The 25925-nt window shown below is 32.9% G+C and overlaps 1 protein-coding gene across 2 annotated transcripts in view; it reads right to left on the bottom strand.

The window, feature by feature from the left end:
- The window catches only part of NCKAP1 (NCK associated protein 1), a 113216-nt gene that overhangs the window by 31615 nt on the left and 55676 nt on the right, over positions 1 to 25925 (bottom strand). For both annotated transcript variants that reach the window (XM_073218584.1, XM_073218585.1), the window contains 12 exons: positions 24689 to 24845; positions 22210 to 22266; positions 20814 to 20910; positions 20343 to 20449; positions 19477 to 19609; positions 16898 to 16979; positions 15360 to 15418; positions 9584 to 9729; positions 7706 to 7838; positions 3534 to 3653; positions 2759 to 2898; positions 1790 to 1921 (listed from right to left, as the gene is read on the bottom strand). In XM_073218584.1, coding sequence (XP_073074685.1) covers positions 1790 to 1921; positions 2759 to 2898; positions 3534 to 3653; positions 7706 to 7838; positions 9584 to 9729; positions 15360 to 15418; positions 16898 to 16979; positions 19477 to 19609; positions 20343 to 20449; positions 20814 to 20910; positions 22210 to 22266; positions 24689 to 24845 — 1363 coding nt within the window. The remainder of the gene's footprint in view (positions 1 to 1789; positions 1922 to 2758; positions 2899 to 3533; positions 3654 to 7705; positions 7839 to 9583; positions 9730 to 15359; positions 15419 to 16897; positions 16980 to 19476; positions 19610 to 20342; positions 20450 to 20813; positions 20911 to 22209; positions 22267 to 24688; positions 24846 to 25925) is intronic.

The raw sequence follows: 25925 nt of genomic DNA, 5'->3' as shown, positions 1-25925 counted from the left end.
GGCATAACAGGATACATTCAAATTCAGAAACAGTTCACCTAGTCCTGAGGCTTTCAAACATTTGACTGTGACCCACTTTAAGATATGAATAACTTAGTACATATATATATATATATACATAACTGAAAAGTTTTCATGAAGCAATATTTGTAATATACGCAATACACTGATTTTTTTTCCTTTCCTTCCCTCCCACTTCTTTCTTTCCTTAAATGTTGATTATAACCTTCTAAATGTGATTTCAACCAAAAGGGTTGCCAACTGACAGCTGAAATACACTAATTTGCTTCAATCTTCTCATTTGGCTTACAATTAAAGCTCAAAGAAATTAACTGGCTTATCTAGTGTTACAACTAATTAATAACAATTATGAGACAAAAATCTGGGTAATTTAAGTAATTCCCAGTTCACTATTCTTCATACTTCCTGAGGTAAAGCAGGGACATGAGACAAGTGTCATGATTCAATTTTTCCTGCTTTTGACTAAAAAAGCCAAGATATAAATAGTATACTAAGAACAGGAAGGACTCCATCTTAAGGCTAAGATTCTATATTAAAAATTAGGGAGTCAGGAGGCAATATTCCTAACATACTTTATGGTAATTAGCCAACAACTGACCCTATCTTAAGGCAGTGCAAGCAGTCCTAAATGACATGTTTCCACTGCTTGAGGGTAACCACTATCTTGGAGAAGAACAGGTTTGATGAACTCCTTAAGTTTTATCTTACAGAATATGTAGATGACTGACTATGGATGATGACATAGTGTCCCTCACCAGGGATGGACATCAGGAGACCACATATCAAGCCTATGTCTCCCCCATCCCCACCCCCTTTTACCCCATTCTGAAATCCTTAGAAGACATAAATCCTAAGCCTTTAAGCACGCCTCCTCTCTGAGGCTGCCCGCAGTCCCCTTTCTTTGAGTGTGTACTTTGCCTTAAATAAAGTCTTCTGGATGCTCAACTTACTACGTTTTTGTCTCTGTGCTCTTCCAAACCTCTTGGGAGATTAGTAAGAAACCCCTTTTCCCAGTGGTAAGTGTCTTTGTTACTTCGCTATTTCATTCAATTTTCTAGACTTGAGCACAAGTCTTCACTCTCTCTGTCCTACTTCAGGTAAGTAGGGAGGGGCTACTGAGATCTCTGATGTGGGCTGGCAACTTCCCATCACCTGAGTGACCCAGATGGGTCTGCAGCTTTACAATCATGTTCTTTTAGCAGCCTGCCTGAAAATCTCCTTTCTTTGCTTTGGGGAAGTTCTCAGAACATAAATGCACTCGACCCAGTGCTCAGTGGCTGCTCCAAATCTGGGGTGTTAGGGGCTTAGTTCCCAGGCTGTGAAGACTCAAGTGGACACTGGATGCCTGGTGACCCTGGCTTCAGGAGTTGGCAAGGCATCTGCCCTATACCAAGCAAGAGTTCAGTGAGCTCTGAACTCCCTCTGTTCTTCCTTGCTCTCTGCTGCCTGAATGGTTGCTGCTGTTCATTACTACTCTCACTTTCATGTATTTCTTCCTTACCTATCCTCAACCAACCGGTCCTGAATTCTTTCTCGATCAGAGTCAAGAATACACCCCTGTCCAGGCTGAGGTTTCACCTACTGCGCATGGAGACACCTCCCCAGAAGAGGCTGCCCAGGAACATTCCTGGTTCATTATTTTTTTATACTACATCAGTTTTACTAATATTTTTCTTCATAAAAGGAGACACTGTACAGATATGAAGAACATATATAATAAGCTCATTAACTGAACCAACAAACAAAAACAGTTTATATTCTTTCTTACTTAGTAAAGCGGATTTCCAGATGAGAAGTTAAATATTCTCTTGGGGTAAAGGTATGTTCCCAAACCACCATGTTTGGTACATAATTTATAGAGAAACACAACTCAGAAAGTGCAGTGTGCAATTTGTCAAGGCTGAAAAAAATTAAGCAGTAAATAAAAGTTTCAACATTTCATCATAATACAAAATTAATTTTATAAACAGACCATATCCCCATAAACATATTTAGGAACAATAAGTTGCAAAATTCAGTTTTTTTCTCTCCTAATCTAACAAAGTTCAAAACGTTTATGGATATCATTAACATAGAGCATTTCCTAAAGAACATCACTCATTTGTTTCTACATTCAGATGGTAATGACTATGTTGACAATACACAAGGAAGAGCTTATTTCACTCATAAAGACAATCATCTCCAAATTCTGCTGTACTTTTGTTGTAGAGGAACAAAGTTGTGTACAGAAAAGCAAATAGCTTGCTCAACATAGGAGGCAAGGAAGTAGGATATCTATTTTAAACCAAAAAAAATTCACCTATTATTGCCCACCTATGCCTCCCATCCAAACAGTCAGTCCTGAATGTATCTGTATTTTGATATGTTAATTTTAAAATAATGATATCAGGCATGTTCTAATATATGACAGCCTGCCAAAATAGTCTCTGATTATCTGATTTTAAATAAATAAGAAATTATAGATTGCTTACAGTGCACTCCCAATTTTTTTAGACAAATTCTTGGCTTTCAGTATTCAGTATATGAAGACAAATATAATCTACTACATGTATTTACTTAAAACATCCAGCATCTGTATTTTGCGATGAAATGCACACTAACTGGCTAATTAAGTTCACAAAGGTTAAAAAAAAAAAAGAGACTGGGAAATGAAAAGTTTACAATTACTAGCATTTCCTCAGCTCTAGAAAAAACTTCTACCCATAACAAAAGAATGTAACAGAAGTGGATGGCTTACTTGGTCACTACCAGTCTGTTTTTCCTCATGCTCTCAACTCCTGGTTTTTCCCTTTCAGGTTCCCCTTTCTTACCAGTCTGTTTTTTTGACTTCTTATTCACTGCTTGACTAATGGTTTTGGCACAATGCTTGGGCAGCAACTAAATTTAAAAAGATATGAAATCTTAAATTACACTGATTACTTTGAAAACACATTAATTTTTAAGCAGACCTTATGTGAATCCAGACTATGTAGCAAGTATCATGCCAGCACTAAGAACAGAGGTAGAAGTAGGAAGCAGAGATTACCTAGCTAGTTTGGGGAGCCCACATAGCTTGATGTAAAACAGAAATGGGCAAATCCTGTGTGAAGAAACACTTCACAGGAAATTATATCAAGGCTGTAGTTTAATGGATAAGTAAAAACAGAGTAGATAAGCAAAGAATGAGAATGAGTATTTGATTGGCAAAAAGACTGCCTATGAAGAACAAACTATATTAGGACACAATGTGTTCAGAATCTAGTGAAAACTACTACATGATGAGGCATAAAGAGCAAAGTAGAGTAGAGTGGTTTGAACTATCAGGAAGGGACTTGAATGCCAGGTTGGTATTTAAACTAAGTAATCCTAAAACTAGTGGCAATTGTCGAAAACCCTAAGGAGCTTTACAAGAAATAATGAGATTTACTGAATTTGAGAATAAAGAAATGAAAAAATAAATAACTGGCTAACAGTTAATTCTCTGGCCTTCACACATAAATTTCCCATCTGTATGGAAACATTTAAATTATTACCTGATCACTAAGAGTACACTGTTCTGTGCAAATATCAGTGATGAGATTTCGAGCTTGTTTGGCCATTTCATCCAGGAACATATTACATAAGGAAAGACTGCGATCTCCAATATGATGTCGCTGTTAAAGCAGAATAAAGATGATAATAAAAGTTGTATATTTTCTCAATACAATGGGATAAAAAAAGACAATCACATTTACATATATATATGTATATGTAGAAACACACACTCAAATCCATCCATCTCTATCTACAGGATTCTATATCTTTTTAATTTTGGTGGGTGTTGCAATAGTTTAATAGGTTTTTCTTGTCAGTGGTAACAGGAATATTGAGTATATAATGCTGTAAAATTTTGTACTACACATTTGTAATACTTTACAAAGAGAGAAATTTTTTAAAGTTTTCCTTCCCGGACCTTTCACAATTATATAACATATATAGAGATTATATACACTATTTCTATGTGGTTAAAATATAATATATATAAATTTTACATATAAAAGATAATATAAAAGAATATAACTGTTCCTAGATCTAACCATGACACCTTAATGTTTTATTTAAAATGTCCTTTAAAACTTAGAGCCAAACCAAAAGGGACCTATAGGCCAGATACAATAAAAAACTGGTTCACTTTACCTAAGTGAAAATTTCAAATTATAAACAGTGTTTTATTTAACCAAATTCCAACTCCTGAAAGATAAAACATATTCCTTGTTATTATCACTTCTTCCTGAAAAACAGAATACTGAACTAGCCTTGTTTCCAATTTACTACTTACTTGAAATAAAGATCTTATTTCTCTACTCCGCTTCAGTGACTCAGAAATGGTAACACTGGAAAACAAAAGAACTAAAGCTTCCTAATGTGACACAAGTCTCTCCATGATCTGCTGAGAACAGACTTTAGAAGAACGGCAGAAGCAGAGAGATCATTTAGGAGACTATTGACAATAATCTGGGAAAAAGATAATGTGGCTTGGAGAAGACATAGGAGTCTGGATTATATAAATGTCGAACCAAAGATAGAAAAGGTTCCAAGGATGGGGGTGGAGAAATATGTGAAGAATCTATAGTTCTTTCTTGAACATGTTACATTTCAGATAAAAAAATACCTAATGCAGCAAGACACAGAGGAAATCTAGATTTGAGGGAAAGAACTGGACTAGAGATAAATAAATGAGAGACATCAGTATAGGGAAGATTTTTAAACAATGAGACTGGAAAAGATGAATAAACTACTATAATGGATGGTACAGACAGAACAACACAATTACTAGTTTGCCATTATCCAGGGATCCTATTGACATAGCAGGGTGTGAACTGCAACTCTAGTTCAAAAGCACTGTCTTTTTGCAAATTTATTAAGTACTCTAGCTCAAACTGAGGCCTTAGCATTAATAAGTCATTCTAGAAGCTTTTCTATATTGTCTCTTATCTAAATGAGCTGAAACTAAAATTACAAAGTCAGACTGCACTAAGAACTATGCACACCAATTTACTCTATTCTCACTCTTAGGTGAACTCCCTTAATGCTCCCAAAGTGCTTCACATATTTATTTCTACAACAGCACAGATTATCAAATCAGGGACTTATCAAGGAAAGAGACCATGTCTTCACATTTCTTATCACAGGATTTAGTGAAGCATCTAGAAACTAACAGGCCTTAACAAATTAGCTAAATGAAAAACAGAACAGTGCCACTTACTAGTTAACATGACTATAAGGACAGAAAAAAAAATTCACCAGAGACTTTCTTCATCTGTAAATTAAGGATAACTATCAGCAGTACTACACTGTCACTTTGTTGTAACAATCAAATGCCAAAAAAAAAGCTATATAAAAATTTTGTACTTATATAAAGACATTATTAACTACTTGTAAATTATTATATTTAATAAGAATTAAAGTCTTATCCTATTCATGACCTGTAACTTAACCAACTAAGTGGGGCAGAAACATTATAATAAGTGGTACAAGGTAGATAAAGACAAATAATGATAAAGTGCTATGGCAATATGGTAAAGGAGGGACAAATTCTAACTGGAGAAATGCTAAAAACCTTTTTGGAGGAGGTGGGATTTAAGATGAGCACCGAAGAGGAGGTAAGGCTACAATAGGTGGAAGTGCAGCAGAATGAATTTTATATATGAGGAAAAGCCATTAGGAGGCCAAAAAGTAAATAAATAAGCATGGTTTGCATAAGATGGGCTACTTATAGTTAGTAGGGAGTAGAAAGTAGAAGATAAGAATGAGAGCAGAATCCATCAACAGGTAAGTGAATAAACAAAATGTGGTAGATACATACAATGGATTATTATTCCACCATAAAAAGGAACTTCTGATACATGCTGTAACATGGCTGAGCCTTGAAACATTATGCTAAGTGAAATAAGCCAGACACAAAAGGACAAATACTGTGTGATTCCATCTGCACAAACTATCTAGAATAGGCAAATTCATTGAGACCAAAAGCAGACTAAAAAATACCACAAGTTGGAAGGACGGGAAGTTACCACTTATTACAGTTTCTGCTTGGAGTAATGAAAGTTTTGGAAATGGACAATGGCGATCGTGGCACAACACTGTAAAGGTAATTAATGACACTGAACTGTACATTTAAAAATAACTAAAAAGACACATTATATATATATATATATACATATATATATTAAATTTGAAGTTTTCAGAAGACCAAAAAGAACAAAATAAAACGAAAGAATGAGGGTAGAATCAAATTGTAAGAAATTTTACTTTCTGCATATACAGTGGAGAGCCACTGATGATTCTTTAAGAAAGAGGCACTCTGGTGGCATTGTATGAGTCTTAAAGGCAGAAATATTGGAGGTAGTACATATGAATATTGAAAATCTGAGCTACAACAGTGACTATAGGAATGGAAAGTAGAGTATGGATTTAAGAAAAGGTAACAAATAAAACGAAGATTTAATGGGTGATTTAACAAGAAAGATGATGGTGATGAAAAATAATATAGTATTATCTTAGGTGTAAAGCTTGGGGAAGGACTCTGTTAAATTTTAAAACTCAAAAATCTATTAAAATTGGTGTTATTAACATCCTCACATATATTAATTCCAAAAGCATTCCCTAATAAACTTCCTGCACATTAATCTCTACCTCAGTCTGCTTCCAATGGAATGTACTACCTGCAAGTTGTTATCCAATGTTTAAAGATATTTAATAGCACTACTGCTACTTGTAAGTTTCTTTTCTACCAGTTCTGCTAGACTCAACACTAAATTAAATTAAAAAGAGGTACAGTATTTACTTTTAATATAGATTTTTAACACACAAAGCAGTATTTCTTCTTTAAAGACTGTAAGAAAGATTGAATACATTTGTGATAGATACTTGGTCCCAATAAAATAGTGAGTAGTTTGATTATTCAGTAACTTGTGTGCCTGCATGCTTGTGCATGTTTGTCTTATAAATACCAGAAAATCTGGATTTTGCTTACTACATCTACTACATTAACAACTTGGTGAAATTCCTTTTTGATGTTGTTTATGTTATTCAGTTATCTGTACATTCATTTTGTAAGTCCTTTCAGTAATAATTTCAGAGGAAAACTAAGCATGCAGAATCAATTACTGTATATAACTATACCATAAATATAAATATCAAGTGACTTTTTATGTTCTTATAAAATGTATGTATATTTACCACCCATCCAAACTAACAGTGTATCTATATCATATATCCATTCAAGCATTCTACTGATTCTGCATAGAGATAAACTAGGTGGGAAGCTAGATTAGGTAATTATAGTTAATACTTGAACAATGTGGGTTTGAACTTAAATGCAGATTTTTTTCAACAAATACATTGGAAAACTTTTTGGAATTTGAAAAAACATCTTTTCTCAGTTTATTGTAAGAATACACTATATAATATATGTAACACAAAATATGTGTCAACTGACTCTTTAATATTATCAGTATGGTTTCTAGTTAACAGCAGGCTATTAGGGGTTAAGTTGTTGGGAGTCAAAAATTACATATGGTTTCTCGACTGAGCTGGGGGCTGGTACCTTTAAGCCCTGTGTTGTTCAAGGGCCAACTGTATGACTGTGAAAATCTGGAAGTCTACTTGTTTAACCTAGTTAATTCTGCATACCGTATAAATCACAGTACTACTCTTAAATTACCTCTTCTGGACACAGTTCATGTGTGCAACTCATAAAATGAGTGCAAAGCAATGGAAACGCAATTGAGTATCTTGACTGAGAGGGTAACTCCAAACATTGTTGAAACATCTTCTCAAAAGCACGACTATAAAAACTATACAAGGAAACAAATTAAAAATTAAGTCACAATTTTTATAGTTAAAATAAAACTTTCATGCTGTAATACCTTATAGTTAAATTAATTTGGTTCAAATGAAGGAAAGTTAATGACTGATAGCATTTATTTCTTTAGGAATAGTTATTTACCAAAGATTATCTCTTACACAGCAATAATGATTCCACAGTAATAAAAATGTTATTTGTGTAACATTTACAAATTAAAAAAAAACTTTAAATGAAAACAAACCATATCTATGGCATATGAATATATGACATTCAATCTCCTATCACCAAATTTCATCAAAGCTAAGTCATCAACTGTAGAAAGACCATTATTTTAGGTATCACTAAGAACGGTAAACATTATCAATTAATGAATGACATACCATCAATTTTAAATTACTTCTGGTTTTAAGAGATGTTCATTATGAAAAAATATGAATTGGTAAGATACAGTAATCTCAGACTAAGACAAACAGAAGCAATAAACATGCATTTATTTTGGATGTGGCAGACAAAATGTGATTATGAGAAAAAAGGAAAAAAAATTAATATAACTAAAATTTACAAATTTAAAAATTAAGTACTTTTACTTCTAAGAAAGGGAAGAGGACTTTCTAACTGCAGTATCCTTTTTAACAACAGGATCCTTTCTGTAGCTCAAAAATACATAAACATAAAATGTTCCATTTTCTTTCCAAGGTGGCCTTTGGGTCAGACAATAGTGTATGGTTCCAAAAAATCATAAAGATTCTTGCAAATCTGATGTGATATAGTTCTTGAATTCCTATAAAAGACCCCTTATGCTTTCCCTGCCTGCCAGACTTGGATTTCTTGTATATGTTAATTAAAGCCATCCTAACAAATTGCCAAGATGAGGGTGAACTGGGTCACTTTCCAAAATAAAAGCAATGAAAAACTTTTCATAATGACAGTTACTCAATACATGGAAACTACTACCATTACCCACTAGATTATCTCAGCATTTTAGAAAAAAAAGGGGCATACGAGATTATTTCACTCAGCTTCTCTAAGGGAAAAAAAAGGCCAAGGAGCAGAAATAGAGTTAATACTGTACCGCTTTGGAATCAGAAACTTGAGTTTGAATCTTGGCCCCACTGTTTATTAATTTAATCACAATCAAGTCACTTACTCATTTGTATTTATTATATACCTACTATGTTAGACACTAAGGAAACAAAGACACAACCTTCCTTCAAGGACCTTGTTTGTGGGGGGGAAAAAGAGGGAAGAAAAGTTGTGAACTACTGTAACTAAAGAGGGCATGATAGAAGCAAAAGAGAGTGGAGCACTATGGTGGGAGTAGTCACCACATCATCCTAATAATAGTGTCTAATTTAATACTGTAGAGTGAAATTATTTGGTATTTCATTTCCAACCTTTGTTCTATTTGGCTCTGATCCACAACTTTTTCTCCTTAATCTAATGATGCAAAAAGAGGTCCTTTAAAAGCAATTTGAAGTAAATGTCTTTCTATCTTCTCCTCAAAGAAAGTGTAAAACATAAATTCACATCAGCAAGAGTTGTTCTGCAGAGAATTAAAGACATAAAACCCCAACCTGACTAAGTTATTTTTGTTATAACAGCAAATTGTCCACTATTTCTTCTTAAGAGTCTGTTACTGAACTGTCTTAAAGACTGTAACATAAAAATAATCACGAAAAATCTCTTTGGATAATAAATATTTCAAATTCTGATTTACAGAAAATGACAACATACCAAAATATGGAGAGATCTGATGTTTCCACCAACATTTCCACCAAGGAGTCTACCATTTTTGTATGAAAAATTATCGTATTCATCATCTTTCCAAGTTCTCTGTGATCTGCAAGGCTAAGTGAAGCCTTAGAGACACTAGTATATGCCTGTAAAAATACAGCAAAAACAGAAGTAGTTTAACTATAAACCAGTAACTTTAGCCTTGTCATTCTACAGGGAAAAAAAACACCGCTATTGCCCTCTTACAGCACTAAATTATGTTTTCTGCCTTTATCTTGCATCTACCTACCACTTAAGCATTTTATTTAAAAATAATACTACTACTACTAATAATAATAATAATAAGGGAGAAATGTGGGATTCACATATAAATCAAGTATAAAAATCAAACGAATAATCATATCTGACTTGATTGTTTATAGTTCATGATGCGTGATCAAAAACGAAAGTTTCTGTGATATGACTGCCCTTGCACTGTTCACCATGTAAGAACTTATTCACTATGTAAGAACTGGTTCACCATGTAAGAACTTGTTCGTTATGCTTCAGAAGATTGGAGACTGTTGAGATTAGGCTTGGGGTTGATCAATGACTGTGCATTGAGTCCCCTATACAGAATTTTATTGTTGTTAACAACCATTTGATCAATAAATATGAGAGATGCCCTCTCAAAAAAACAACAACAACCCTTAAATAGAATTCGTGGCTCATATCGAATTTACCGTGTATCATAATTCCTCCAGGGGTAAAGATACCTTGAGACAAGTGCTGGGCATAGAAGCCACAAGGCATAAATCTGCAAAGAAGTAAAAAGCTAACCTTTGCAAACAATATGGCTTCTCTCTCACTTACCAACTTTACATTTCCCTGTATGGCCCTGGAAGATGACTGGTTAGCCAGAGACGGGTAAGATTCCTCAAGGGAGGAACAACCTAAGACAGGCACAGTCGCAGGGGGGCCATCAGGTGAGAATTTGGGGATCAACAGAGGTGAGGCTCAGAACCTCACCCCCCCTGCTTTGAGAGAAATCTTCTGCATCCGTGGATGTCTTGCTGCCCTTGTCTAGCCTGGATTAATACTTAGTCCATAGGCACACACCTGATCATCTGATCATCTACATTTGCCTTCTTACAGCACTAAACTATGTTTTCTACCTTTATCTTGCATCTACCTACCACTTCAGCATTTTATTAAAAATAAAAATAATAATAATAATAGGAGAAATGTGGGATCAACATATAAATCAAGTACAAAAATCAAACGAATATTCATATTTGACCTGATTGTTTATAGGTCATATTGCATGATCAAAACCGAAAGTTTCTGTGATGAATGCCCTTGTACTGTTCACCATGTAAGAATTTATTCACTGTGTAAGAATTCGTTCACCATGTAAGAACTTGTTCATTATGCTTCAGAAGATTGGAGACTGACGAGAATTAGGCTTGAGATGGATTAATGATTGTACATTGAGCGTTGACCTCCCTATACTGAATTTTATTGTTGTTAACAACCATTTGATCAATAAATATGAGAGATGCCCTCTCAAAAAAAAAAAAAAACAAAAAAAAAAAAACACCACTATTGAAAAACAAAGTTTAGAGACACTGTAACAGTAACATTACCTTTTAAAATTGTCTAAAGTGATCCAAACTTGAAATTCCTATCAAGAATTCGTCTATGTAAACAAACTACTTATACTACTGCCCATAAAACAGAATCGAATAATTATTCATCTTGAACCCCAAAGGAACTGAAGTTACAATATCAAAAGTATAAACAGTGAATTGTCATGATAATCCTACCCGAAGAAATTTTCATTCTAGTTTAAGAGAAGCATACGCAGGGAACAGTCAGATGATAGTATTACACACATTGATTCAGTGAGGTTTCAGATTATACTGAATCACTCAAAACTGGATAGTATAATACACTGTACTAATTGATAAGATTCTAGAAAAGCATTGAAGATAGTAAAAATTAGTGCAGATTGGCCAAAAATGTGATAGGACTTAACCAAAACCATCAGGATATGTTACAGGGAAAGATATTCCACTATAGGGGTACCAACCACAAAGAGCAGAATTCTGTCCAACAGTGGGCATAAAGGGCAGAGAACAAAAATAAGAGGGGTGTCTATAGCTTAAGCACTCTTCACTATGTCTACAATTTGAGTGGAAAAAAAAAAAAAAAGAAGGGAAATGGTGAAAGAAGCGATTTAACCAGATCATGCAGACCTTTGTATACTATTTCAAAACAACTGAAAGTTTTTGGAGAACCACTGAAGTTTCTTGTATAGCCAACTGCTGTTTTAGAAAGACTTGTTTGTAGAGAATGTAATGGGAAAGGATGGATAGAAAGCAAACAGGAAGCAGAGATCTGTTAGAAGGTAGTGGTGGCAACAATCCAGATATGATTATGATGGTCTGGTTTAGGGCGTTGGCAGTTTTTGAAAAGAGTTTAATCTGGGAAATGATCAGATGTGGTGGGTATCATCCATTATGGATGATGGCCAAGGTTCTGGATTCTGGGAGAAACTACTCCATGGAGGAAACTCCTCGTGTGCACCTACACATCTTGGATATGCCAAGATTAGAAGGGCAAGACCACACATTACTCAGACCATTTCTCAGGATTGTATTAGCAGCCACCAAACTTCAGGAATGAGGTAATGCCTCCCTCTGGAACAAAGAAAGTATGCTTACTGTTGATGATACAACAGAGGATTCATCCAACTTTGTGTTCCTTAGATGCAACATAAACTCACTGCATACATAAAGCATTCATCTTGGTCCCTCTGCATCACTCCATGGGACAAGGAAGCAAGGGAAAATGATGCATGTATGCTGATGCTCATGCTGCTTCCTGTGCAGCGCCTAAGTCCTTTGTCTCTGGTCCAGATGCCCCATGTCTCTTGCCAATTTCCATAAAACAGTATGAGACGAGATAATTACCACCTTATAAGTAGGATAAAAATCAAATTTCAGCCCCTAAAATGGCAAGAGGCCACTACATGGATAAAGTTACCACTCAATGAGATACAGGCTCCACAAAGAAAGCAGGGTCTCATATTTTGTTATTTTATCAGCCAGAAAGGGGAGAGTATGAGGAATAATGATGGCAATATTCTGATGGCAAGATATACTGTAGACATTTATGACAGTCTAATTGAAGTTTAATTTACTTTAATTAGCTTTAGAGTATAAAGAGGAACCATTTGTGGCCATGAGTTCAATGAAGACTTTCATTACTTGAACTTCATTTTAAAAGTTCTGAATTAAAATATTCCTATGAAAATAAATTCAGATGAAATGGATGGTGACATAGTGAGATTTAATTTAAAACTTATCTGAAATGTTTCATTAAGAATGGAAGTAGAAACATGTTACTAAAAAAGGAGGGGGGGCAATGAGATGCCTTAGGAAGTACAAAAAAATTACAAAGAATACGTATGGAGAGAAACTCTTCTTTTAAGATTAGAAAAAAAAGATCAAGGGGATCGATAAAAGGCCAATGACATGATGATCAAGATTGGAGAGGACTCCAGTGAAGGCACAAAACATACTATAGAATTCTCCCAAAGGCTTGTATTTCTGGCCCTGCTCTACTCAAGAACTACTGATATCTAAACAATTTTACACCTCTCTCTGGCCAGCCATGCATTTATACCTAGTAACTGTTGTCCTCATACCACTGATCAAAGTCAGATCATTTACATCTCTTGTGAAAACGTGTTCCTTCTTGTAGTTAATATTTTATGCTTAAAAAGTCTCTTTACTTGCCCTTTCCTCACTTTGCCATTTCCTGTGCAAGCTATTTTCCTGTTCAAATGCTACCAATCCTTTCAAATGCTCCCTGGCCAAATGCTGCTTTCTCTATAAAGCCATTACTAGCAATTCCAAATTGAAAAAAGCTTTCTCCCTTCTGAAGAAACTGTAGTTAATTTATCATCATACTTGTGGCCTCATTTATAAAATCATCTTTAAAAATATACTGCTATGGAACACAGAACAGAGAGAAAAAGTGCCTGTATATTTTGAGGTTAGAAGGAAAGAACCTAAGAAAAGCAAAAGCACCTCAGTGAACTAAGCAGACTGCCAAAAATGTACGCTCTGCCTAAGAGTCCTTCCTGACACTGTACCCATCTAAAAATCTCTTCTGCAAACATGTTCTGCTTACATTTTCACTTTCTAATTAAGCAAATAAAGATTTTATTTTTTTAAGTTGCAGAAGAGTATATAGCAGAACCCCACTTATATCTCTGAACACCTAACAGGATATAGACCAGTTTTAGAAGTATTTTCAGAGAATGAGACTGTGAAAGTGTTAACTGTTATTCTTCACTTCACCTGTGGATACTTTAACTTTTTATAGTGAAAACAAACTATTATTATTTTAAGTATACATATTTTGAAAACATGAAGTTATTAAAAATACTGAGCCACAGTTTTCCCATAATTCCTAGAAATATTTAAGGGACAATTAAATTCTATCATTAAATTTACAGTACATACACAGATTTTAGGCTTGACTTTTAAAAGTCCTTAAAAACTATTTATGGGAGAATTATATATTAAATGAAAACTTTTAAAGTCTAATACCACTTATTTCTGCATTTCAGAAAATGGAGTTTTTGGCATTAGACTAGGAAATGGTCACTATGGCCTGTGAGCTTACTGCTGGCTACTCTTCTTTTCCAAAGATACACAGATGGCCTACATACATGAAAAGGTGTTCAACATCACTAATTATGAGATAAATAAAAATCAAAACTACAGTGAGACATCCACCCCACACCTGTCAGACAAGGATCCCTCATGTGCTGTTGGTGGGACTGTAAATGAATGTAGCCACTACAGAAAACATATGGACGTTCCTCAAGAAACTAAAAATAAAAATACCACATGATCCAACAATTCCACTTATAGGTATCTAAAAACTACTACTACTCAGGAAGATATTTGCACCCCCATGTTCATGGCAGCATTATCTACAACAGAGAAGACATGGAAACAATCTAAGTGTCCATCGATGGATGAATAGATAAAAAAGTTGTGTGTATACATACACAAAGACACACAAACACACAGATGCACATGGAATACTATTCAGCCAAAAAAGGGGGGAAATCTTGCCATTTGCAACCTTGGATGGACCTTGAAGGTGCTTATACTAGGTGACACAAGCCAGACAGAAAAAGACAAAGAACTTACGATCTCACTTACATGTAGAATCTAAAAAAAATTAGAAAAAAACTAAACTGAACTCATAGATTTAGACAAAGGATTGGTGGTTGCCATAGGTGGGAAACTGGATGGGCAAAATGGGTAAAGGTGGTTAAAAAGGTGTAAACTTCCAATTATAAAATAAGTCTTTGGGATGTAACATATAGCATGGTGACTATAGTTAATAATACCATACTGTATATTTGAAAGTTGCTAAGAGAATAGATCTTAGAAGTTCTCATCACACACACACAAAATTTGTAATATGTGTGATGACAAATGTTAACTAGACTTATTGTAGTGATTATTTCACAGTATGTACACATACTGAATCATCATGTTGTAAACCTGAAACTAATGTAATATATATTAATTGTATCTCAATAAAAAGCTTTTTTCTATGAATTAAAGACTATGGTTAGTTGTGCAAAAAAACTCTTTCCAATAGGTAGACAATGAGTACTTTTTCAAGTTAAATAATGTTCTCATGTTAACTAAGGTATTCAATTAAAAAAAAAGAATGACAGTAGAGAGCATTAAATTAATCTTACCTGTAATCTAAACCAATCTAATCTCATTCCTCTGAAATCAAATACTTCCCCATCTTCAACTACAAAGAAAAAAAGAAAAGAAAATTAATGTTTTCACAAATCTATAATTGCATTTTAAAATTTAAGAGCTAAAACACTTTCACTTCTGGCCATATATGCACAATAATTAAAAGTAGGGTCTTGAAGAGGCATTTGTTACAACCATGTTCACAGCAATATTATTCACAAAATGTGGAAGTAACCCAAATGCCCATCAACAGATGAATGGATAAAAATGTGATTCCTCCCTTAAAAAGGGAGGAAATTCTGACATACACTACAACATAGCTGAGAACATTAGCTAGTGAAATTAGTGACTACATGATTCCATTTATGTGAGGTATCTAGAATAGTTGAAATCATAGAAATACAAAGTAGAATTGTGGATGCCAGTAGCTGGGAAGAAAGAAAATTGGGAGTTGTTATTTACTAGCTGTAGAGTTTCAGTTTTGCAAGATGAAAAAGTTCTGGAGATTGGTTGCACAACCATATGAGTACACTTAACACTAGTGAACTATACACTTAAAAATAGTAAGAGTTATTTTGTTTTATGTGTATTTTAGTACAAGTTAAAAAGAATTAAAAGCTAAGAGAGCAAAATAACTCTCAAGTCCTATAAAGATGATGATAAAGGAGCCAGTTAGAAGTGCAAAGTACAGACTGCTCCAAAATGCTATGATTCTCAGTGTGCTTATATGTCATTTGAAGGAGCTTAACAGAGCTTAAAGAATCTTACAAATAGCAACTTTGGATAGCACGCTGAAGCCCCTCAAAATAACTATATATACACCAAATTATCACCAGGCAAGTTTACAATACTTTCATTACTTAAGTATGATAACTATAACAACTGATTAAACTAAAATAAATGTATTTATTACTCAGAAATTTTCAAGATTTCTGATACCTTCTACTTAAAGATTACAAAAGCAAAACATCATATCAATCTATTGAAATGGAGTAGTCAAATAATGGAGAGGCAGGTCTATTATACAACATCAGCTATTGAGATTGACAGACCTGAACTTAAAATTTCGATTATAATCTTTAATACTTGTTAGAGCATGGGCAAATCATGTTAAATAACTGACAGATTAACTCTCAAACCTTGAGTTTCTGAATCTGTCAAATAAAAGTAGTAACAGCTTTTTAAAACTGATGTGGATTAACCAGAATAATATATATAAATGCCTGGCAGAGATTAAACATTTTATCAGTGGTATCCATTTTTTTTTAAATTACAAAATGCCTTTTTTCCCTCCTGAATAGTAAGAAATTCCAAGCTATAATTCTTATGATTTTTATAAATGTCATCACATAACTGTTTTGCAAAGTTTTTCTTCAGGGAGAACAAAATTAATTTAATAAAATAAAACAGATTAAATACGTCCAAAAATAAGACAGATGATTATGTAAAAATTACTTGTTAAATCCTCTCTTTAATGATCAAATCTGAAACTTAATCAGAAGAAAATATGCTTTTTCTTAAGACTTATTACCTTGTTTTACACTTAGGGAAGTCATAGTATTAACAAAAGAGGACATGATAATTGATTCATCTTCAGGGCAAACAGAAAGATTCTGGAAAAGGAAGAAAAATAATGTCATGTTAAGAACATCTAATTGGGAAGCAATTCCTATGTGTATCAACTGGTGGATGGATAAAACTGGTCTATCCATACTATGGAATATTTTTTATTTAGCAATAAACAGAAATGAAACGTTGCTACACATAATGACACGGATGAATCTCAAAAATACTATGCTAATTCAAAGAAATAAAAAACAAGTCAATATGATTCCATTTTATATGAATTTTTACTTCTTTTTAAAGGCAAAAGGTGACATAAAGCAACAAGTATTTGTTAGAGGTCTTTAGAGGGAATCAACTACAAAGTTGCACATGAAAACTTAACATCTTGACTGTAGTGGTGGACACATGAATGTGTATAGTTGCCAAAATTTAAACCTACACTAAAAATGAGGTGATTTTTGTAAACTATATCTCAACAAAATTAGGATTAAAAAAAAAATCTCTCTCAAACTGGCTAAAAAATGAATACTTGATAAGCTACTTCAGAAGTCGATGTCAAATAATAAATTTTTTTAAGTGGATGCTTAGCTCACTAACAGCATAAACTTTCAAAACATTAAGACCTATACAACAACATGAATATACATCATGTCACTATACTCTGCATACTTAAAATGGTTAAGTATGATAAATTTTATGTTATGTATTTTGCCACAATAGAAGAATTTAACAAGTATTACAATGGACTACAATTGGCAGGTTAATCTTATTATTCCTAAATTTAAATCCTAGAAAATGGTTAAAAACACCATGTCTAAACTTCACAACAGAAGGGGGTGGTAAAAAATTCAGGTGTTGGAGTTAAACCCGGGTTCAAATACTGGCTCTATTATTTATGAACTGTATGATACTGACCAAGTTTCATAGTCTTTTCTCTTAAACAGCTAAATGTATAACTACACCTACCCTCACAGAATTGTACAGATATAATAAAATATACTATCAATAAGTCTTATAATTATTAATACTAGTATTATTGTTGCTACTACTATTACTATAATCCAGAAAAAATAATAAATTTTCTCAGTATTGTTAAAATAGTTTATTTATAAAAAAGACACAGTGACTTAAAAATGTTAAAGCTATAAAATAAACCTGTAATTTATTAACAAATATCCAACCAGCCACAAGTTTCAAAGTGACATGAAACTAGGAGTCAGGTTTACTTTTTAGATTGTGATATAGAGTACACACAATGCAGGGATAAAGAATCATTCCCTGCATTGTATCCACTCTGAGCTTTGTACACACTTACAGCATAATGCCTTTCACACTGGACTACAACTAAATGTTATCTCCCCCTAGGTGATAACTGGTTTATCTGAGAAGTAATAACTAGTCAAATAAAATTGCAGCCAAGCAATACCTTCTAGGGATAAAAACAGATTTTCTTCTATTCGCTATTTAAATTGACACACTAAAAGGAAGCATATGAGCCCCACCTAGTGGATGAAAGAAGAAATGCACTAGGACAGTAGTGAATGAAAGAGGAAATACACTAGGACAGTTATATAAATCAAGGTCAGCTATTACATAAACAATTTTTCTTTTTTGCATTTTTAGGTCGGTTTGAAAAAAATTAGCATTTCATAGTATTACTATTCCTCTGGAAAAGCAGTGGTTTTAGAATAGTCTTAATGCAAGACAATTCATCCTGTTCTTCCTTTATACTATGTTAATGGTAGTTTTTAGGTATCTGTGATTCTGTAAAATGAGGCAAAATAAGAAATACTACCTTCCTTACAGTCAATTTATTTGGAACAAAAATAAATTTGTATCAGGATAAAAAAGACTTAATAAAGAAATTAAAGCAAATAACAAAACAAAAGCCCTAAGACTAAAAATTGAGAAAAACCCAGATTGAATAAAAATTGGGACACTTAATTAAATTAGACTATCTAGATTTTTTTCTTTTTTTAATGGCCATAATCTAGTACACTATGCAAAAAGATTTATCTTCTACCTTTCCTCTACTATTTTGTTAATTATAATGTCTCCATCATCTTTTTATTTCCATAGCCGTTGTCCAAGTTTAGGCTCTCATAAACTCTTACCTAACCTACTGCAGTTATTTTTTCTTCTAATCTCTCTGACTCCTCTCTTGGCCCCAGTAATCCATCATCCACACTGAACTAGGGTGATCTTTCTAAGTAATGTGTCTGATTTATGATTAATTTCCTCTTCTGCAAGGCCCACTAGAATGTGGTTACTGTACACCTCCACCCCCAGGATGAAGAATCACTCCCTGCACTGTGATCACTCTGAGCTTTGTACACACTTAAGCATAATGCCTTTCACAGTGGCCTACAACTAAATGTTATCTCCCCCTAGATGACTCTGACAAGATATGGCCGTGACTTATTTACATTTGTATATCTACCAACTTGGCACAAGATTTTATTTTGTAACTGTTTGTTCAGGAAACAAATCAGTTACTGGAAAGGAGGAAAGGAAGGAAAAAGAGAGAATAATATGAGTTTTTACCTGTACAAGTTCATTGAGGACAACAGCATCAAAACCAGAAAGGTACTGTACATAATACCTCTGCATTACAGGTCCATATTTTCTTACATGTGCTCTGAGCTCTTCCATGTAAAATATTAATTCAGCAATGTGCCTTTTTAAAAAACCCAAGAAAAATATTTCAAAACCTAAATTGTTATTAAGGAAAATACAAAATGCCTTTAATACTGTAGGAAGTTTTTTTCTTAGAAAAAAATTGTGAAATGCTTACTGTCAATTACTAAAGCATTTCATATGACTGAAGAAATTGTGAAAAGCAAAAAAAAAGCTAAAACTAAAAATTTGACAGAGGAAAATCCAAAATAAAAATAACGTTAGGACATTTCATAAATACAACACTAAAAAATCAAAAATGAAAGAGGATAGAGGATTAGGAATAAGATTTTTCTGTATGCTCTCATTTCTCTGCTTCATTTATGTAATTCCTACGGAGAGACTGTGGACTAAAATGAAAAACATTTCAAATGACACACTTGGTTGCAACACTACTCAGTATGAGTTCCTGTTTAAATTTTTGTGTAGTAAATCATTTAAAAAATGAGTTCCATAGGAAACAGTACTGTATATAGCAAGAAAACAAACAGGAACTTTATGGCAACTTAGAGCTCTAGAGAGAAGAGATGTTAAGAGCCCTAATTGTAAGCTAATGTTGCCTTGCATTTTAACTCATATCATTTAATGATATATTACAAATAGTCCTCTATTACGACAAATATTAAAAGCCCTAAAAAAAGACTTTTCAAAATAATTTTACTTCAAAGTCCCCAAATTCCATAGCCCATAAAATCAAAATATTCAAAAAAAATTTTTTAATGTTCATAACTTACTTATCTATAAAGTCATCTGCACTCTTCTTTGGCATGTTATCTGCATGACGAAGTAGCCAGATAATTTCATCACGGGCAAAGGATAATGCCATAAAAACAAAAAGTGCCTAATTAAAAAAAAAATAACATTGCTCACTCTTATGCAAAGATTAAAAATATAACCCATTCATAATCTTTCTCTAAGTGAAAAGTCCTTGGCAGGAACTCATTAATAATCAAGTTCAAAACAGAAATGAAAGGAAAGAGGAGAACTTGGAAATATGTATCAGGGAGAGCATGCATATAAGCAAGATGAGAGGAAAACACAGGAAGGTGTGACATATGAGGGTCAACTCTGAAAATTCATTCTCAGTTAAGTATAAAATCCTTTTATGTAGTCCCTGACTCAAATTTTGGTAAAATTCACAAAGAATTTTTTTTTATTTTAATATGAAATACTTGCAGTTGAAATAAGAATTAAATCAATATTACCTTGGGACCCAGCAAGCCAGGTTGATCAGAAAGGACAGTAGCCAACTCTTTCAGTGCAGACCTTAAAAACTTGCGTCTTTCTCTGTGCATTGAACCACTACAGGGAAAAAAAACGCTACTATAATTTACCTGTTTCCACAATTAAGTAACATCATTTCAGGGTCAACTTTCAAAGATTTTTCAGGAGGCAGAAGCTCCTACAAATACCTTCTTTGTGTCATTAAATGGCTTTCCCATCTTTTATTTATCCTTGCCTTTACTGTGCTATTTTTATAACCATGTTTATTATTACTTTCCATCTGTCAAACTCCTACCCAAATTTCAAGACCAATTCTTTTAGAAGAATTTCCCAATACCCAGCTGTCCATTTCTGAATAATTTCTGCAATTTTAGTACCATATATCCTAGCTTTATAAACTAGACTGTGCAATTCCTGAAAGCAAGCACTGTCCTACTGTATATATTTTTGTCCCCCCCACACAGAAATCCATAAATATAACAATGAATATCTGATTATACATATCCCTGTTTATTAAGTATATTCCTATTAAATATATAAAACTGATTAAATAAGAGCTATAACTATAATAAAGATATTGGCATAAGATCTACTTGGCACTCTTATTCAAAAACTGAAAGATAAGGAAAGAATCATAAATATTCATGCAATAGGAATTTAAAAAATAAAATGTAAATTAGAAAAAATTTACTCACACACATTAACATGAAAAAAACCCAGAAAATTCTAGGTATTCCAAATCCTCATACAAAATATATACGGCTCCAAGAACATTTTAAAGTTTAGATACATACAAAAATAAAAGGACACACACATGATGAATATGCCAAAAAAACAAGTATAAGGGGTATACAATGCCAGAAATTTAGTTATCACACAATAGATTAGTTTTAGAAGATGCACTTAAAATCCAACCTTTGTTATATGAACTTAGGTTTCCACCTAAGTTTCAGTCTCTCATCTATAAAACAGGGATGATGACACCTGCCTCAAAAGATACATCTTACATGACGTCTGATGATACAGAACTTTTAGAATGTTACTTTAATTCCAATGATGGGCTCTTTTTTATCTAACAATGAAGTCATCTAGTATAATTTCTAATAAGAAAGTGTAAGTAAAAAGACTTGAATGATACCAAAAAAGAAAGTCCTCTGTATAGTACTTCCTTAGCGCATTTGTATCAATACTTCAAAAATACCTAAAACCTATCTGTACAAACTCCAAGTCTGTTAATATACTGTTATATTATTTCTCATTGATTGAAAGTCCCCCACTTCTACCACATTTTGCACACAATTAACTCACACACATTTCAACAAAATAATATTTTAAGAAAGGAATTCTTGATTAAAAGCAGAAAAAAGAGCTACTTACGCATGTGACACAGCTGCCTCTTTGCATTCTCTTATGTCATTAATGCGCTTATTATAGCTATGTGCAAAAAAAATAGAACCATGTTAATCTTAATTTGATCAATAGTAGTCAAGATTATTCAAATACTGAAGTCAATAAAAAATGACTTATTATCAACAAGAAAAACTAGTTCTCAAACTGGAAATGCATGGAAAAAGTCTACTCACATCTTTTCCTAGCACCTTACAGATATCATCATCTTAGGTAGCCTTAGTACAGTTATTCTCCTAGAAAAGTTAACTCTCATATTAAATATAACAACAACATTAAACTTCACAATGTAGATCTTTTAAATATTTTGATATGTAAATATTTTAATATTTAATATATTAAACATTTTCACAAAGCCTGAATAGAGACATTAAAATTGTATTACCAATGTAATTAACAGGGATTTCTAAAAATCTAAAGTACTGACAAAGTTATTAGTTCTGACTTTTTATGCTACCTCATACATATAAAAATAATTCAGGCAGAAAACAGAACAGTGATCAGCACTAGCCAATGTTCGGGGATAGGATTTTTCCAGTAGAGAAAACTGGCAGGAAATTATTTGACTACTTTAAATTAAAAGAAACAGAACACACCAACATCAAACACTTAAAGGTACCACCTGAAAAATAAACGCTAATAAATGTATATTAACTTAATAAATGTTACATAAAAAAACTGAAAATTCCTAAAATGTTCAAGAAAACTATCTTCCTGACAATCAGGCTAAAACCACTTACACCATGAACTCCAACTTCTAAATTAAGTACTCTAAGATTTACATGATCTTTGAGTAAATGTCCAAAATATACTAAATCTGCAGTCATTGTATTCTATCATGAGTAAACTCTTATATTTATGGTCTGACTAGTAACTACTATAATTCACATTTTAAATTGGATTGATCACTCACAATTTAATAAAAAATTAAAACTTCTCAACTTTAGATACAAAGACTCTTAAATGGAAAATATATCATAAAAAAATCATAATAAAAAGACAACTGCTTCCATGTCATTACATTTACTCATACTGTATGTAACATAAGCTCACTCAATTACATAGGCTACCTGGTTCTAAATGTTTACATATATTTAGAAGAGGGTTATCAATATACTAAGATATCATACAAATTTCATAACTTTCTATCTGAAATAACTAGAAAATGACAAAGCCTATATGACACAGGATATTTCCAGGTACTGCACTACCTAAAATAAAAGCCAAATTAGGAGTTGAAAAGTACATAGGGCACTGTTTCTCCTATTATGACTGAAAAACCACTTTCATGATGTCAGAATCAGCTATGGTAACAGATATCAGAACAATGGTCATGAAAAAGGGGCAGGGGGGAGGGAGACCAGGGGAAGCAGGACTAAACAAAAAAAGGCACAAGAGAATTTTCTTTGGACAATATTCTGTATCTTGATCTAGGTGGTGATCTAGAGGATTGATATGCAAAGTCACTGAACTATACACCTAAAACTTATGTATTTTTGTGTCTGTAAATTTTAGCTTAATCAATTACTAGGAAGAAAAAATGCAGATTCCTTTAACTGTCTAAGATACACATATAAGAGATACAGATTAGGGATGATGCCCAGGAACCTCAACTTTAATTTGAGGTTATAATTCTTATGCACACTAAAATCTGAAACATACTGCCTTAAATTATGGTAGATGTATCTTTACTTATAAATAATAGATGCCTTATTTTATTATTACATTACTTATTTATAATTTCATTACTAAATTGTATATGAAATAAATGTAGGTAAATTTCATTTCTATCTGAAGCTAACAAGCCCAACACAATTATTCAACACTTTCAGGTACAGGGGGTCACAGGGTACTTTAGATTCTCCTAATTCCAAAAGATTTCATATTGCTACCAAGTCTTACCTCAACTTCTGTTTTATATAGACCCTCATGTGGAAAGAAATGCAGGCACTAAAAATTTTAAGAATTACTGAAATTTCTAAAAATGATTTGCTTTATAGGGAATAAATGTTAATGAATCAGTTGTAACACCTTCCTATTAAAAGGTAACAAGGTTTCTTTTATGCAGCAATCTGATTCTATAATTGCTATAATCAATTTAATAAAGTATTTTTTATCAACTCATATACTGGTACATATGCACTGTATTCTAAAATACCACTTCTAAAAATTTCAAATTCTAAAATCTAAATGGTTTTCTTAGTAATATTTGTTTAAAAGCATATTATGATTTGCAAAGGCAGATACATTTTCTCTTCCTAGAATACAAGTTTTCAAAAGAGAGAAACACTAGATATTTTAATTTGTGATGTTATTTGTAAAAACATAAATACTACCATAACAGGATGACAGTTAAAAACAACTGATATGACACTTCTCTCTTCTCCAAACTTAATCCACTCACTACCCTTCTCCAAAAAAAAAGACAAAATAACTGAAAATGCCTTACCCTCTTATATTTACAAATAAGTCTTCTGCAGCTTTATGAATATGGAAAACTTCATCTCGAAAGAGTGAGAGGCAAGAGCTACTTTGAAGAGCTAGCTTCCAAAGGTTCAGTGCTGTCGCATCAGTATTTAGGATCCCATGACATAAAATAAAGCCAACTTTAAATAAAAAGAAAATAAACGTAAATATAAAAGTATTCCAAAGTTAAGTTCTTTCAGTTAAAGGGTAGCTTTACAAAAATACAGAAATGTAAACATAGACACTAAACAGAGGCTCTTAAGTGACAGGTAGCAGTTCATATACATATAAAGTGGCAACAATATTTCTTTCAGTAATATTCTGTATTCTGCAAAATCAGTTCATGAATCTATACCGATGAAAATATGTCACTGATGGATTGTAAAAGAAGTCATTTTAAAGAGTAAAAGACATTTTCAAAAATATTTACAAAATGTTTTAAGAGATGGCAATCTCTTAAATCTAATATTTCAGAGATGGTAAATTAGCAATTAACATATTTTTAATCATGACAATTGTTAAAATAAAGCTAATCTACTTTTCTAAATCACCAGATGAAACATCTTACATTTTCATAGCAATAGTTTATTAAGTCAGTCTTTTTACATATATTAATTCACATGATCTTGTGAAGTAGAATGAACAGGTGGTATCCTTAGAGCTAAAGAAGGTTTAATGACTTGCCTAAATTTATACTATTAAAGTATTAGAGCTAGACTTAGCCTCAAGTATTTACCTTTAAAGTCTAATATTCTCTCACTATATTCTTCTGTTCTCTATAATATGAATTCAAGTATCTATTTCACCTTTTCTTATTTAACTTGGAAATCCCACACAAAAGTATAATTCTATACAAACTTGATGTTCTGTTTAACCATCTATACTAGGCCATAAATATTCATGTTTCATTCATTCATCATTTACCAATGCCTACTATATACAAGTTACTGTGCTGGGCTGGTTACAAACCAATCCTATTTTCTTTGAGATTTCCCTTCAATTCTCAAAAGTCACTCTCATCTTTAAGCCATAATTATCATTTCAGACAATCTGCCATTTATCTTTTTATTCTTAGATTGACCATCCTATAAAAGGGCCACTACAGAGAGAGGAGCCAAAATGGTGGGGTGAGTAGGGCAGCGGAAATCTCCTCCCAAAACCATATATATTTTTGAAAATACAACAAATACAACTACTCCTAAAAGAGAGACCATCGGATA

The sequence above is a fragment of the Manis javanica genome, chromosome 12 (genome assembly GCF_040802235.1).
Source record: "Manis javanica isolate MJ-LG chromosome 12, MJ_LKY, whole genome shotgun sequence".
Lineage (NCBI taxonomy): Eukaryota > Metazoa > Chordata > Mammalia > Pholidota > Manidae > Manis > Manis javanica.
Note: the sequence above shows the minus strand (reverse complement) of the source record. Positions and strands in the feature narration are given on the sequence as shown.